This window comes from Amblyraja radiata, chromosome 3 (genome assembly GCF_010909765.2).
Source record: "Amblyraja radiata isolate CabotCenter1 chromosome 3, sAmbRad1.1.pri, whole genome shotgun sequence".
NCBI classification, from domain to species: domain Eukaryota; kingdom Metazoa; phylum Chordata; class Chondrichthyes; order Rajiformes; family Rajidae; genus Amblyraja; species Amblyraja radiata.
In genome coordinates, this window is record NC_045958.1 from 11,222,804 (window position 1) to 11,240,490 (window position 17,687).

The window sequence follows — 17,687 nt, forward strand, 5'->3', positions numbered from 1 at the left end:
CTACAAGAGTCACTTAGAGATCTTAGACTCCGTGTCTAATGTAGTGCAATAGGTAAAGGCATATTGGGTCATCATTTTTTCTGTTAAATGCAGAGAATACAAAGGAGGAGAGTCTTGCTACAACTGTACAACATGTTAAAGCGCTTTTTCACGGGGCGACTTGACGCAAGATGTAACCAGAGTGAAGTGGTCGTGGTCTAGCACGATATCACATGATATAACGGGGTGTAGATAAAGAGTTCCCACGGTACTCGGCATTTCCGTTATTTGTGCGAGTGACTTGTCCGTCTCCCGAGCTTTCCCGTTAAATCTTGAATGAACATTGTGAACTACACGTGGCACAAATGATGTCACTTTTTTTTTCACACTATAAATATCCTCCCTTGGTTGAATTGGCTCATTTGGAGACATGCCTATACTAAGTAGTTTCGAGTACAGGATGGTGGGTTTTTTCATTGACGCGCTGTGTGCATCGAGGACGCTTTCGTGAAGGCAGAAGGGAGAGATTAATTAAAAAGAGAATTAAAAGGAAGTCTCACTGGGTGTGAAAGAGCAAAGAGGCCATCTCTGCGCTTACTACAATTCACAATTGGGGAGTGTGCCGTGGCAGGACAGCTATATTGATGGGTAGCCGACCACAGGAACACTACTGCATGTTAGCAGAAATGCATAGCAAATAAGCTGACTTTCTAGTGTTGTCCTCTGAAAAGTGCTTCCTATAAGATGTTCGTCCGCAAAACCTGCCATTTAGCACATTGCATTGTCCCTTTTAATGCCTGAGTTTAGGCTTGTTGCGGAGGTTAATGAATATAATGTGTTTAAAATAATCTAGCGTGCCTCATTTGTTGATTTTCGTGTTTGCGAGGCCCTTTTATAGACAAATGTTTGGTGTGATGCACCTTCTCTCAATATGTGCAAGAAGTCGTCTTTTTATATTGTCAAATAGGAATAAAGACTGTCTCACATTTACCGTGCTGATTGGCTTATTTTATTTTCTACCGAGAGGTGAAACTTTCAAACGTTTAAATAGCTCAACAATTGATGGACCTGAACACTCAAAAATGAAACTTAATGAAAATGTGATTATATCACCTCCCTTCAACTATTTTGTGTTTCAGCATGAGGGATTATAACATTAGAGACATTCATCTTGTAGTGATGTGTTAATGAAGAATTGCAGACATCAAGCTGATAGTAAAAAATATATTTATTTAACAATGAGGTAAACAAGCACTTACAATCAAACTGCTGAGGTAAAAGCTTTATCACACTTCAGGCTATCATAAAATGTGGAGCCACCAACAGAAACAAAGTACACAAAATTGCTGGAGAAACTCAGCGGGTGCAGCAGCATCTATGGAGCAAAGGAAATAGGCGACGTTTCGGGCCGAAACCCTTCTTCGCCCGAAACGTCGCCTATTTCCTTCGCTCCATAGATGCTGCTGCACCCGCTGAGTTTCTCCAGCAATTTTGTGTACCTTCGATCTTCCAGCATCTGCAGTTCCTTCTTGAACAGAAACAAAGTAATGCCCAAGAGGAAAAGACACACATATTAACATACAGACATTTACAGCAAACCCAATCTGTCGAAGATTGACACAAAAAGCTGGAGTACCTCAGCGGGACAGGCAGCATCTCTGGAGAGAGTCTGAAGAAGGGTCCATTTTGTGTCTATAAGTCATATCAATTTACACGCAAATCTTTGATCTTAAACTCATGGTCCAGTTTTGCTGCACAGCGTATTATACAAGTTCACACCAGTGTAATATCCGTGCATAACATAACACAATCAATGACTATCACTGCTGCTGTCCTAATTCCCCATTTATTCCCCCAATTCCCCATTTACTGGTGCGCTCCCCTAATTCCTCATTTACTGGAGCGCTCCTCTAATTCCCCATTTACTGGTGCGTTCCCCAAATTCACCATTTACTGGTGCCCTCCCCTAATTGACCATATACTGTTCTATTTTCTGTAAAATCACCCTTCCCATTCCCAGTTTTAAAGCTGGGCTGGGATATTAAAACACACGCAGACAGGGAATTTTGGAAAGGCACCGCGGCACAATAGTGGAGTTGCTGCCTAACCCAGAGATTAGTGCAGGTGTCACAGGTTATGGGGAGAAGGCAGGAGAATGGGGTATGAGGGAGAGATAGATCAGCCATGATTGAATGGCGTAGACTTGATAGGCCGAATGGCCTCATTCTACTCATATCAGGGAGAGTTAGATTTCGCTCTCAGGGCTAACGGAATCAGGGGAGATGGGGAGAAGGCAGGACGGGGTACTGGTTTTGGGTGATCAGCCATGATCATAGTGAATGGCGCTGCTGGCTCGGAGGGCCAAATGGTCTACTCCTGCACCTGTTTTCTATGTTTCTAAAGCCACACCATCATCTCTCATGGATGAACGGATGCTAGCCACAAGGTAACCTCTAACAACCTCTCTCCTCCAATTTCTTACCCTTCCCTCGCCCGCACCCCATCCCACCCCACCCCACCCCACTGTGGCCCATCTAGACTCGCACCTCTTTCAGCCCTCCCCTCACCACTCTCACCCCCCCCCCCCCAAACATTCCTTCCCCATGCTTCACAATCCTATCTTACAGACTATGCTTTAATCTAGGGTCTTTGTTCAAACCATCTGCCCCCTCGCCCGTGTCCATCTATTACCTGAGATAGACACAGGATGCTGGAGTAACTCAGAGGAACAGGCAGCATCTCTGGAGAGAAAGAATGGGTTTAAGGAATGGGTGAGTTTGTGAAACCCATTCCTTCCATCCAGAGATCAAAATGCTGGAGTAACTCGCTGAGTTACTCCAGCGTTTTGTGTATCTTCGATTTAAAGCAGCATCTGCAGTTCCTTCCGACACCTGCCACGCTTGATCCTGCCTCCTCTTTCCCAGCTGGAACCGAAACGTCACCTATCCATGTTCTCCAGAGAAGCTTCCTGCCTGAGTTATTCAAGCATTTTGTGTCGAAAAGTGGAACTTGCTACGAAAAGTGGAATCAGATACAATCAGCAGGTTTGAGAGACATTTGATTTGAAGTTTGAAATTTCCAAACACTTTTTAATCAACTCGCACCGAACGACTAGTTCCAAAGTTTTCGCCAGTTAAAGGATATTGAGAACACCTTTTTTACTCACCTTCTGTCCCCTCTGTCCAGCTTCCTGGTTTACCGTTCGCAGGAGTTCCCACGGTAACCGCAAGAGTTATTACGGATATCGCACGGACATCGCACTGGCCACTACGTTCATATAAAGTTGCAATGCTCAACCACAAGTGTACAAGTCACTCTTGGAGAAATTCAAGCTTGCTTGAATTTTCTCCCGAGTCACCAAGTTACACGATTACCTGCCGTTAGCGCCACGGTGGTCCACGGTGGTCCACGAATGCCGTACTGTTATCGCACGAGGTTCCCACGATGTTAAACTCTGATTAACTCTTGCGTCAAGTCGCCCCGTGAAAAAGGCCTATTAGTCCACAGCTGAACACAACATTGCAAGAAGATTCACCACACAGAAAGTGGTGAATCTCTGGAACTCTCTGCCACAGAGGGTAGTCGAGGCCAGTTCATTGGCTATATTTAAGAGGGAGTTAGATGTGGCCCTTGTGGCTAAGGGGATCAGAGGATATGGGGAGAAGGCAGGTACGGGATACTGAGTTGGATGATCAGCCATGATCATATTGAATGGCGGTGCAGGCTCGAAGGGCCGAATGGCCTATTCCTGCACCTAATTTCTATGTTTCTATGTTTCTAAGTTGTGATAGCATGAGACAGCTTGCAGCAGAGGTTTGCAACAAAGTTGTCAGAGGTGAGGAATCCTGGAGTAGGGATTAGTTAACTGCAGGTTGCTTCCTTTGAAATAAAGGAGACTGAGGAGATTTTTATTGAGAATAGAATTGGGAAATATTTTACCCAGCTTGTGAAATCACTGAACGTTATAGAATAGGAGCAGGGCATCGGGCCTTGACATGGTGAACTGGAATAACCCGTTTCCCTTTCCAGTGAAGTCGAAATCAGTTAACATAGATTTAAGTTAAGGGCCTGTCCCACTGTACGAGGTAATTCAAGAGTTCTCCCGAGTTTCCCCTGATTCCAACTCAGAGAATTACGGTAATAGCCGCTCGTAGGTACTCGGGGCTCTCGAGGATATTTTTCAACATGTTGAAAAAACTTCACGAGCTTACCGCGTTTCCCGATTACCTGCCGTTAGCGTTATGAGCCGTTAAGAGACGTCCCGAGCTCCGACATACCCGCTACGTACATTCTACGTACTTACGAGTTTGATTTTTTTTTAAAACTCGGGAGAGCCCTTGGGTAAACTCGTATAGTGGGACAGGCCCTTAAAATGGTGAAAGTACAAGAAGAAAATTGATATTTGTTTACATTCAAACAAGAGGACATGACTTCAGAATTAAGGGACAGAAGTTTAGGGGTAAAATGAGGGGGAACTTCTTTACTCAGAGAGTGGTAGCTGTGTGGAATGAGCTTTCAGTGGAAGTGTGAAGGCAGGTTCGATTTTATCATTTAAAAATAAATTGGATAGGTATATGGATGGGAAAGGAATAGAGGATTATGGTCTGAGTGCAGGTAGATGGGACTAGGGGGAAATAATTGTTCGGCACGGACTTGTAGGGCCGAGATGGCCTGTTTCCATGCTGTAATTGTAATATGGTTATATGGTTATTCAAAGAAAATTCAACACCTGATGTGTGAATGAGACTGAAACCTTGATGGAGTTGCACAGCACGGATACAGGCCCTTCAACCGGACATGTCCATGCTAACAAAGTTGCCCAACCTGAGTTGCCCATTTACCTGTGCTTAGCTCATATTGTTCAAAACCCCTCCTGTCCAATTATGTTTTAAATGCAGTTATTGCACCTGTCTCAACTACAACATCACACAGCTCCTTCAATATACCCACCACACTCTGAGTGTCCTGCAGGTTCCTCCTCCTATCACTAAACCTATGCCTTCTGGTTCTTGATTTCACTACCCCCTATCATCAGGGGCTGTGGAGCGTTTTTGAAAGTGAGGGGGGCTGAGCGATCACTGGTGATGGTGTCGGAGGGGGTCCCACAGTTGCTACGGTCAGGCAAACGCCACCGTTGCCATGCTGTGAGAACGGAGAGGTTGAGAAGGAGTTTCTTCCCAGGGGCCATTCGGACTGTAAACTCCTATCTCACCAGGGACTAACTTTACTGAACCTTTTTCCTTCCGCCCACAATATTTAATATGTAAAAGAATATGTGATTCTGTTTGTAGTTTGTTTGGTTGTTTGTTTGTTTGTCTTTTTGCACAAAGTCCGCGAGCATTGCCACTTTTCATTTCACTGCACATCTCGTACGTGTATGTGACGAATAAACTTGACTTGACTTGAGTAGGGACTTTTTGAAATTTGATGTATTAAAATCATGTTTTAGTGCATTGTATAGCAATGTTACAACATTTTGAGATTTTAAAAATCAAGTCTGCAATTTATCCCATCAGATAAAGCATAAAAAGAAGTTTAATTTGACATCTAATTCACTTTCATATCTTCAGTATAAAAAAGTTAAGGCCATTTACATACTCGGAAATTAGCAACTTGTTCCCTATTGCTTTTCCATTGACTTAACACAAAAGCTGTGATCAAGGCCAGTCAAAAGCCCATAACTTTCTTAAAAATTAAGAGAACTGAATGAAATTTTCTGTTATTATAGATTGAAGCATTCTGAAACAAATATAAAAACAAAATATAAAACATCTTACTTGTATGATCTGAAATTAAAGCGTATAATTAATTGCCTAATTATAGTTATTTACAAAATTGACCGTTGACGGAAATAGTAAATAACACCCAGCCTTGAAAATTTAAAAATGTGATAGTCTCAAGATCAGAACTTTAATATTATTGTATTATATACTGTAAGTCTGTAACAGATAGGTAAATTAATTACAATTTCTAGCAATAGACCAAGTCTTTATGGAGAAGATCAGTTGCTAGCTGGTACAATGGCATATCATAATCAGTAGCATCATCATACTCCTCATATTGTAACCAATAAGCAACTCTGTACACCTTGTTTTTCCTCAACTTTACAATTTTGGCATTGTAAACTACAGTCGCCGCGCTGGAACTCCGGTATGCTGGGACCACCGATGAAACATCACGGAGCTGCGGGCAGCAGCGCTGATCTGTCGCCGAGATTGCCAGTGGTGGAACTCCATCCAGCGCGGCCTGTTAGCTTCGGAAGCCGTGGTCTTGGGTAAGGAAGCGGCCGTTCCAGGTATCCCAAGCCGCTGTGAGGATTCTCCCGACGCCGGAGCACCATCATCCGGAGAGAAGGGCCTGGAACATCGGGCCTCCGTAAAGGCGACTGCATAGACCTCAATAGGCCCGACTATGGGTGGAGATGGGGATGGGGACTGGACTTTGTGCCTTTCCTCATGATGGGAAACATTGTGGGGGGTGTTTTTATGTTTAAATGTCTTTATTATTGTTATGTATTCTTTATAATGTGCTGCAATGGCAATCCGCATTTCACTACACCAATTGGTGTATGTGACAAATAAAGAATCTTTGAACCATTAAGAATGTCCTGTAGATTCCATTTCTTAAGAAACATTTTTTTTTTTTTTTAAATAGCCTAAGTATCCAAATAACAAACTAATCACATTCACACAAGAATTCACAACATAACATGATTTTTAAATCTTAGTCATGAATTTATATGCCAGATGGAAAGAATTTAATGTTTAATTCCCATAAATTAATCTAGAAACATCCACTCAATATAATCAAAATTATTATTTTTTTGCACAATACATGGGACTAAAACTGATATTTAGTTTAAAAATATTGACTATGGATAGACAATAACACAAAATATAAACGATTTAGATGCTCTCATGACATGATTGTCCAAAAAAAAGAGCATTTAAATCATCTTGCGAGTGGGTTTTTCTGGAACGCGAACGATTGGAACGTTGCATTTGCGGTGAATTTGAACTCCATATCGGCAAGAAAACACTGCCGGTTCGTATGGGGCCCAAATCACATTTTCGCAACGTAAAATTAGATTAAAGCCATCGCAAGAAGCAAGATTATATGTAAAATAGACGACTTACCCTTTGTTTTGTCCCATTCTTGCGATCCGTCACGTTGTAGGCATTGAGGGCGTTAGAAGTCGCTTTTATGCTTATGTAGCAGGATACTCCCCTTAGCCCCTGATGTCATGTGGCAGCCTTCGTAACTACTGATGAGGGTTCGACCATAAGTGGTCTGTGTATCAGCTGAAGCCACAGGACACCCCCCCAGAACTGGAGGAAGGAATAGAATGCGCTAACCTATGCGCAAGCATGGTCGAGGGCGGCTCCTGCAAGTGGGTCGGGGGCACCCCGGGCGTGGGTCTGGATGGAGGGGCCCGCGGGCGCAGTCGACGCTCCGGCTGTGGCCGATCCCGAGGTACCAAGGTGTGCGAGGAGACCACATGACAGCCTTCGTAACTACTGACCAGGGTTCGACCATAAGTGGTCTGTGTATCAGCTGACGCCACAGTAGACACAAAAGCTGGAGTAACTCATCGGGTCAGGCAGCATCTCTGGCGAGAAGGAATTGGTGATGTTTCGGGTCGGGTCTGAAGAAGGGTCTCGACCCGAAACTTCACACATTCCTTCTCTCCTGAGATGCTGACTGACTCACTTGAGTTACCCCAGCATTTTGTGTCTTCCCAGTGTAATAATACTGGTGTCTGGCTCCATTTCCAAGCTTGTACTTTGTACTTTAAATGACTATTTGACTAGATTGATGAAATACTATTCTCAAGTGTGTACTTTTGAACAATATTTAAATAGAAAATACTACAATTTACTGACACTTACCTATCCGAGCAGAACTTCTTTGCATTTTGTAGTTGGCCTTCAATCCATTTAGGTCTTTGTTTTTCCAGACAGTTGATGATCTTCTGTATTACTGGTTTGGGATTTTCCTTTTGCTGTCCCATAATGTTTAACAGACATTCACTCACCAGCTCCAGTTTGCCTTTACACCATCTGTCTATTGTGAAACCTGAAATTAATTCTGTAGCATTTCCATCTTCCAGAGTTCGGCAAAATATCGTAATAACATACCAAAGAAGGTATGAATTTATGAGTTCAGGAATATTGTTCATTAATTTTTTTTCTGCTAAATTGAAGAGGTATTTAATCGTTGAAGGTATTGAAACAATTATTGCAGGCAGGTTATCAATTAAAACTGAAATAACTTGAGCAGCATGTTTTGTAAAATCTGAAAGAAAATTTACATCATAGTTAGTACTGTTATTCGTGAAGAACTCCCAATCTTTATATATTTACACAAAATGTAAATTTTCAGTTTATTTACAAATTATCATTGTAATTTTCTGTAATGTGAACTTTGATTATATTGGGGAACTGGATTCTTCTAGGAAAGAAACCTGGGCAATTAGGAGATCACGCGGTTCTTGGGGTGGAGAGGGGTGATAGCGGTATAAAGGGGAGGGTAGTGTCTTGTGTTCTGTGTCTTGTGTCTACTGTTTGTGGGTAAGTGTGTCTGTTTAGTGTTCAGCCATGAGTGAATGGCGGTGCGGGCTCGACGGACCTGGTGGTCTACTCTCGCACCTACTTTCTATGATTCTATGATTCTATGCCAAGATACTGAGATGTAATTTGAGGACACGATTTTCATATCTAGGTCCCGACTCTACCCCAAAGCTCGCAGAAATCATTGGTCAGCCACTGAAGGGGGCTCAGAAAGCATGAGTAGGAGCAAAGATTCAGCTGTTTAGCAAAATATTTACTCAGCACCTTTGAATATGTTTTTCACATAGTCCTTTTAATTATAATTATTATATATAATTCCATAAAACATAATCAAATTATTTGCCCCATTCCTAAAACTATGTATACAAATTACTTTTGTTATTTTTCAATAGGAGCATTATCGGTATCAAACTTTCATTATCAGAAAACAAAACGTCACTTACTTTTTCCATATTCTCTTCTTTTAAATTCCCTTGGTACATAATCCCATTCTTTGGGAATTTTACTGAGTAAACTCTCAGGAGGCACTTGCTTGTGACATGTGCCAGGATTTTCCAGAGCTTGCCACGTATGAAGCAAGGAGATGACGTGCTTTAAAATTGGCTTGATTGCTTTGGATATGAACAACTTCAGACACCTTGGCACATCTGACTCATCTTCAGCTGTAAATGGTGATACTATTATTAATCGACTTTTGGACTTACTACTTAACATAAATCCCATATTTATATTCTTTGAGGTTACAGCAGGTTTTTTGTTGCTAATACAAAATATGACTTTAGAAATATCACTGAATTTGTGCCAGCTGTCCTTTTAAAAAAAAATAACGATTTTTACTAAAATAGGAAATAATTTCAGGTATAGTAAGAAAAAACTGTCACCTTATATCTTCCATAAAAACTAAACTATGCTGGCAACATCCAATTTGATGGAGATTTTCTTTATCCCACCACGGGCCAGCAAAGTGGTCCTTCTGCAGTTGCACGGGGCCCTAGTGACACCACACCTAGAGTATTGTGTGCAGTTTTGGTTTCCAAATTTGAAGGACATTCTTGCTATTGAGGGAGTGCAGCGTAGGTTCACGGGGTTAATTCCCGAGATGGCGGGAATGTCATATGTTGATAGAATGGAGCGGTTGGGCTTGTATACTCTGGAATTTAGAAGGATGAGAGGATATCTTATTGAAACATATAAGAATATTAAGGGTTTGGACATGCTAGCTGCAGGAAACATGTTCCCGATGTTGGGGGAGTCCAGAACCATGGACCGCAGTTTAAGAATAAGGGGTAAGCCATTTAGAACGGAGATGAGAAAAAACCTTTTTCACAGAGGGTTGTGAATCTGTGGAATTCTCTGCCTCAGAAGGCAGTGGAGGCCAATTCTCTGTATGCTTTCAAGAGAGAGTTGGATAGAGCTCTTAAAGATAGCGATGATATGGGGAAAAGGCAGGAAAGGGGTACTGAGTGTGGATGATCAGCCATGATTACAGTGAATGGCTGTGCTGGCTCGAAGGGCTGAATGGCCTACGCCTGCACCTTTTGTCTATTGTCTATCCACAATGCACACTCACCATGTCTGCCTTGATTACAACTTGTAAATGAAATGTGATGCAAGGGGTAAAATACTGATGTTAATGTTGAAGTTGACCCTTGTTAGATTTAAAATAGAACACACATGTTAAAATATTAATCTCACAAGCAAGATAACATTTTATTGTCAATCAGAAAGAAAGGTTCTGCCAGGGCAGTCCTGTTTGTGGATTTTGGGGAAAGGATAGAAGAGGGCAGTGCAGAGCTGGGTAAACATACGGGTGGAGAGTGTGGAGGGTAGATCGCCAGAGGTGATGGGATCAATAACAGTCTGGGAAATTATGGCTTGGTGTTCATCTGTGGGGTCATGGACAAGCTGAATGAGGAAGCATCCCAGAGCTGGCACCTGGCCTCAGAATGGTAGAGGTCAGCCTGCCACAATACTGACCTTGTCGATAGGTTTGACAAAAATATTGGGATCGGAGGGCTGTGCATTTAGAGGGGGTGAGATTGGAGTGGGTAAGGGGAGTGGAGAAGTCAAGATGGTTGATGTTGTGTCGACAGTTGGAAATAAAATAGTCCAGAGAGGGCAGTTGGAATGCAAGAGGAGGAATGTTGGAGACAAGAAGGGGTTGTCACTGAATAAATAATAAATAATGAATTTTAAAAATGTATTAGTCAAGTATGTATACATACAAGGAATTTGCCTTGGTGCTTAACTCGCAAAAGGCTAAAATCACGATATACAAACAATTAAAAATAAAACATTATACTTTAAACATGTGAGAATAAAGTACCAGAGTAAAAAGAGGCTACAGACTTTTGGTTGTTGAGTGGAGCTACTACTCGTGGAAAAAAATATGTTTTTATGTCTGGCTGTGGCGTCTTTGATAGTCTGGAGTCGCCTCCCAGAGGGAAGTACTACAAAGAGTTTGTGGCCAGGTTGAGGGAGGTCAGAGATGATCTTACCCGCTTCCTGACCCTTACAGTGTACAGTTGGTCAATGGGGGGAAGGTTGCAGCCAACAACTTTCTCAGCTGATCAAACAAAGCGCTGCAGCCTCCGGATGTCATGCTTGGTGGCTCAGCCAAACAGACCATAATGGAGAAGGTGAAGACAGAAGGTGAAACATGTTCCCGATGTTAGGGGAGTCCAGAACCAGGGGCCACAGTTTAAGAATAAGGGATAAGCCATTTAGAACGGATATGAGGAAAAACTTTTTCACAGAGGTTTGTGAATCTGTGGAATTCTCTGCCTCAGAAGGCAGTGGGGGCCAATTCTCTGTATGCTTTCAAGAGAGAGTTGGATAGAGCTCTTAAAGATAGCGGAGTCAATGATATGGGGAAAAGGCAGGAACGGGGTACTGAGTGTGGATGATCACGCAATACGCTTGAGAGGTAGAGACGAAAGGAGATGTCAGACAAGCTGATTCAGTGCGATGCTTGCAGTATGTGGGAGGTCAAGGACACCGCTGGTGCCCCTGGCTGCTACAAATGCGAGAAGTGCATCCAGGTAGAGCTCCTCAAGGACCGTGTTGGGGGACTGTAGAAGCAAGTGGATGACCTCCGGTTCGTCCGAGAAACTGAGTCGTTCCTCGACAAGTCCTACAGTAAGATTGTTACACCTAAGGTACTGGAAGAGAGAAGGTGGGAGACAGTGAGAAAGGGAGGGAAGCATGGAATGCCAACGTCCCCGGGTGTTGTACCTCTTGTGAACAGGTTCACCCACTTAGAAGCTGTCAGGACAGAAGACGTGTTTACACTGAGCGGCGGACTGGCTTGCGATGCGAATAGGGCTGTTGAGCCAAAACCAAAAAGGCCTAAGGCAGGCAACGCCATTGTAGTGGGAGACTCCATTGTGAGAGGTACGGACAGGGGTTTCTGCGGCAACAGACATGATGTGCTGGCGAGGATGGTGTGCTGCCTTCCCGGTGCCAGGATCCAGGATGTCACGGACAGAGTGCAGAAAATCCTCAAGGGCGAAGGTGAACATCCGGAAGTGGTAGTGCATGTCGGCACAAACGATGTCGGAAAGAAGGGGATGAATATTCTGCAGCGTGACTTTAGAGATCTCGGAAAAATGCTGAAAAGCAGGACCTCCAGGGTTGTTATCTCCGGTTTGCTTCCAGTTCCTCGTGCTGGCGAGAGCAGGAACAATGAGAAACGGGACCTGAACGTGTGGCTGAGGAACTGGTGCACGGGGCAGGGATTTAGATTCTTAGATCACTGGGATCTGTTTTGAGGTAAGGGGGAACTGTACAAAAGGGACGGATTGCATCTTAACAGGTGTGGGACCAGCATTCTGGCAGGCAGGTTTGCCACTGCTACACGGGTGGTTTTAAAATGAATAAGGGGGGTGGGGTGTCGAATGGAATAGTGGAGGATGGAGTTAAAGGGAAAGGGTTTCTTAAATGTGTGAGCGTAGAGACAGAGGGGTGTAAAATGAGGGTAGAAGCAATAGGTAGCAAGGTGAAAAGTAAAAGTGGCAGGCCGGCAAATCCAGGGCAAAAATCAAAAAGGGCCACTTTTCAGCATAATAGTATAAGGGGTAACAGTGTTGTAAAAACAAGCCTGAAGGCTTTGTGTCTCAATGCAAGGAGCATTCGTAATAAGGTGGATGAGTTGAATGTGCAGATAGCTATTAATGACTATGATATAGTTGGGATCACGGAGACATGGCTCCAGGGTGACCAAGGCTGGGAGCTGAACATCCAGGGATATTCAATATTCAGGAGGGATAGACAGAAAGGGAAAGGAGGTGGGGTAGCGTAGCTGGTTAGAGAGCAGATTAACGCAATAGAAAGGAAGGACATTAGCTTTGAGGATGTGGAATCGATATGGGTAGAGCTGCGAAACACTAAGGGGCAGAAAACGCTAGTGGGAGTTGTGTACAGGCCACCTAACAGTAGTAGTGGAGTTGGGGATGGCATCAAACAGGAAATTGGAAATGCGTGCAACAAAGGTAAAACAGTTATAATGGGTGACTTCAATCTACATATAGATTGGGTGAATCAAATTGGCAAGGGTGCTGAGGAAGAGGATTTCTTGGAATGTATGCGGGATAGTTTTCTAAACCAACATATAGAGGAACCAACGAGAGAGCAGGCTATTCTAGACTGGGTATTGAGTAATGAGGAAGGGTTAGTTAGCAGTCTTGTTGTGCGTGGCCCCTTGGGCAAGAGTGACCATAATATGGTTGAGTTCTTCATTAGGATGGAGAGTGACATCGTTAATTCAGAAACAAGGGTCCTGAAATTAAAGAAAGGTAACTTTGAGGGTATGAGACGTGAATTGGCCAAGATAGACTGCCGATTGATTCTTAATGGGTTGACGGTGGATATGCAATGGAAGGCATTTAAAGACTGCATGGATGAACTACAACAATTGTTCATCCCAGTTTGGCAAAAAAATAAATCAGGGAAGGTAGTGCATCCGTGGATAACAAGGGAAATCAGGGATAGTATCAAAACAAAAGATGAAGCATACAAATTAGCCAGAAAAAGCAGCCTACCAGAGGACTGGGAGAAATTCAGAGACCAGCAGAGGAGGACAAAGGGCTTAATTAGCTTTCATAGCAAAAGGATTTGAGTATAGGAGCAGGGAGGTTCTACTGCAGTTGTACAGGGTCTTGGTGAGACCACACCTGGAGTATTGCGTACAGTTTTGGTCTCCTAATCTGAGGAAAGACATTCTTGCCATAGAGGGAGTACAGAGAAGGTTCACCAGACTGATTCCTGGGATGTCAGGACTTTCATATGAAGAAAGACTGGATAGACTCGGTTTGTACTCACTAGAATTTAGAAGATTGAGGGGGGATCTTATAGAAACTTACAAAATTCTTAAGGGGTTGGACAGACTAGATGCAGGAAGATTGTTCCCGATGTTGGGGAAGTCCAGAGCAAGGGGTCACAGTTTAAGGATAAGGGGGAAATCTTTTAGGGCCGAGATGAGGAAAACCTTTTTCACACAGAGAGTGGTGAATCTCTGGAATTCTCTGCCGCAGAAGGTAGTTGAGGCCAGTTCATTGGCTATATTTAAGAGGGAGTTAGATGTGGCCCTTGTGGCTTAAGGGATCAGGGGGTATGGAGAGAAGGCAGGTACAGGATACTGAGTTGGATGATCAGCCATGATCATATTGAATGGCGGTGCAGGCTCGAAGGGCCGAATGGCCTACTCCTGCACCTATTTTCTATGTTTCTATGTTTCTATGATCAGCCATGATCACAGTGAATGGCGGTGCTGGCTCGAAGGGCTGAATGGCCTACTCCTGCATCTTTTGTCAATTGTCTATCCACAATGCACACTCACCATGTCTGCCTTGATTACAACTTGGTAGTATAAAACTGGACCATCATTGCCTGTGGCAGGCTGTTTCCTCAGCTGCTACAGGAAGTACATCCTCTGTTGGGCCTTTTTGATGGTGGCCTCCCATTTAAGGTCCCTGGAGATGATGGTTCCGAAGAACTGAAATGACTCCACAGTTGTGACTGTGGTGTTGTTGACGATGATTGGGAGGAGGGGAGGGGGAGCTCTCCTAAAGTCTACAATCAATTCCACTGTCTTAAGAGCATTGAGCTCCAGGTTGTTGCGATGGCACCAGGACGCCAGCTGTGTCACTTCCTGTCTGTAGGCAGATTCCTCCCCATCCTGGATCAGTCCAATCAAGGTTCTGTTGTTCGAAAACTTTAGAAGCTTGACAGAGGAGTCTGTGGAGGTGCAGTCGTTGGTGTAGAGAGAATAAAGGAGTGGGAAGAGTACGCAGCCTTGGGTCTCCTATGCCGAGGGTCAGCGGGTCCGAGATGTACTTTCCCAGCCTCACATGCTGCTTCTTGTCTGTTAGGAAGTTGGTGATCCACTGACAGAGAAGTTTAGGCACAGTCAGCAGGGAGAGTTCGCAGTGTAGTAGCTCTGGCACATTGGCATTGAATGCAGAGCTAAAATTCACAAGCAGAATCCTTGTATAGGTCCCCTGGCAGTCTAGGTGCTGAATGATGAAGTGCAGGCCGAGGTTGACTGCATCAACCACTGATCTATTGGCCCGGTATGCAAAACTGCAGGGGGTCAAGGAAGGGGGTTTGTGATACTTTTCAGGTGGGCCAGCACGTCTTTCAAGGTATTCATGACTACAGAGGTCAGTGCGACAGACCTGTAGTCATCAAGGCCAGTAATCCTTGGCTTTTTGGGTACAGGAACCAAAGTGGAGACTTTGAAACATGCAGACAGTGCAGGTTTACAGGGACCGATTGAAAATGTCTGTGTAGACTGGTGCCAGTGGTTCGGCACAGAGCTTGAAGGTACAGGGGGAAACATTGTCCGGCTCTTGAGATTACCAGCTTTTCTGTTTCCTGAATAGCTTTTTCACCTCCTCAATTTCTATTGTTAGTGATGGAGAAGTGGCCAGACTGATGTTGGGCAGCAAGGAGGGGGTGGATAGTGGACGATGGCCCAGTCTTTGCAGACTGGAGTCACGCTGTAAGTGGGTGTGGTGGTGATAGGGGAGGAGTGGGTGGGGAAGGGTCCAGTCTTTGCAGACTGGAGTCATGTTGTAAGTAGGTGTGAAGTGGTGAATGGGGCAGAGTGGATGGGGAAGGGGCGGGGGGGGGGGAGGGGTACCTGGGTTATATTGTCTAAGAAGCAACTTAAGGGGTTCATAAGGGGTATCGTAAGGGGTTGGACAGGCTAGATGCAGGAAGATTGTTCCCGATGGTGGGGAAGTCCAGAACAAGGGGTCACAGTTTAAGGATAAAGGGGAAATCTTTTAGGACTGAGATGAGAAAAACTTTTTTCACACAGAGAGTGGTGAATCTCTGGAATTCTCTGCCGCAGAATGTAGTTGAGGCCAGTTCATTGGCTATATTTAAGAGGGAGTTAGATGTGGCCCTTGTGGCTAAAGGGATCAGGGGGTATGGAGAGAAAGCAGGTACAGGATACTGAGTTGGATGATCAGCCATGATCATATTGAAAGGCGGTGCAGGCTCGAAGGGCCGAATGGCCTATTCCTGCACCTATTTTCTATGTTTCTATGTTTCTAACTGCAGATGCTGGAAAAATCGAAAGTATACAAAAAATGCTGGAGAAACTCAGCGGGTGTGGCAGCATCGATGGAGAAAAGGAGTAGGTGACGTTTCGGGTCGAGACCTTCTTCAGGCTTGGTGGGGGGGGGGGGGGGGGGGGGGGGGGGTGTAAATTCCAGCAAAAATAAAAGAGGTAAATTCTGTCGGAGAATACAAGAGTTTGCAATTCATAAATAATTATTCCAGAATAGAACAGAGGTTAGACAGTACCGTGATGTTGCTGTACCAGCCCTGATTAGTATAGAAGCATATTCCACCGCCTCTTGATTTCCCTACTGCCTACACTGCCTCGGTACTTGAGAGCCAGCCAGTAGCAGCGCATTGTCCAGGGGTCGACTCATACAGCCAGGTTCCCGGTGAAGCACAGGTCAGCGGCTCGAGAGAAGTCCTTTTTTTTTGGCAAAGGAGTTGCAGTTTGTCCGCTTTGTTGTTGGGAGAACGTAGATTTGCAAGGATTATACTCGAGAGCGGTATGCGTAAGCTTCGTTGCCAGAGTCGGACATGTGTTGCAGAGCGCTTCCCCCGGGTCCTCCTACGTCTCACGGCCTTGGACATAATCACAGCCCCGTCGACAAGTATGTCCAAATAATCCAGTGAGTGAGAGAAATCCAGAACAATGTTTGAAGGAACTGAATGTCTGATGTTAATGAGTTCCTCTCTCATTAAAGTAATCTTTGTGGGATTTCCATTGATGAAACAAATGAACAAATGCAGACAAAACCGTAAGGAGCAGTACACCGTGGCAGCCGTCGACAGCGCCATCTTGGCCACTGGGAGGCGAGGACACTTTGGATTCTTTGTAGTTTGTTTGGTTGTTTGTTTGTCTTTTTGCACAAAGTCCGCAAGCATTGCCACTTTTCATTTCACTGCACATCTCGTATGTGTATGTGACGAATAAACTTGACTTGACTTGACTTTACCAGAGAAAAGGGCCCGGAGGTGAACACAATGGAAGAAGAGCTCAACTTCATAATGGGCTTAGACCCTGTTGAGGTGTGGGCATAAGGGTACAAAGGTAAGGCCTCGCAGAGGACTGACCGTTCTTCATCGGAAAGGGGCCATTCTGGGACCCCAGCAGTCCTTCCAGGTGAGACAGAGAGGTCATGTGCACCCCCTCAAACCTCATTCATGTCATTACTAATCTACTACTAACCATTTTAACTTCCCTTCCTATTTCCATACTGATCATTCTGTCCTGGGCCACTTGTATTGCCGAATTGAGGTTACATGCAATCTGGAGAAACGGTCATTCATATAGCGCTTGGGTAGCTTACAACCTAATGGTAAGAATATTGATTTCTCCAATTTTATATAACTAACCCCCAGACAACCCTTTATTCCCCCCCCCCCCCCTCCCCAGCCATTTCCTGTACCCACCAGGACTCACACCATTTCTCCCCTTCCCAATTACATTCCTTTCTCTGACTTCACAATCCGAACCTCTTCGATCCATATCTCACACTTTTTGTCTTTTCATCTCTAGCCTTTGTCCAACAATCTGCCTATCAAATATGCCAGGGTACACACAATTGCTGG

General features: G+C 44.3%; 1 protein-coding gene across 3 annotated transcripts in view; it reads right to left on the reverse strand.

Moving 5' to 3' along the window:
- kiaa0825 (KIAA0825 ortholog) overlaps nt 1-17,687 on the reverse strand; it is a 309,772-nt gene that overhangs the window by 196,678 nt on the left and 95,407 nt on the right. For all 3 annotated transcript variants that reach the window (XM_033017288.1, XM_033017289.1, XM_033017287.1), the window contains exons 15-16: nt 8,993-9,211; nt 7,869-8,274 (exon numbers count right to left, since the gene is read on the reverse strand). In XM_033017288.1, coding sequence (XP_032873179.1) covers nt 7,869-8,274; nt 8,993-9,211 — 625 coding nt within the window. The remainder of the gene's footprint in view (nt 1-7,868; nt 8,275-8,992; nt 9,212-17,687) is intronic.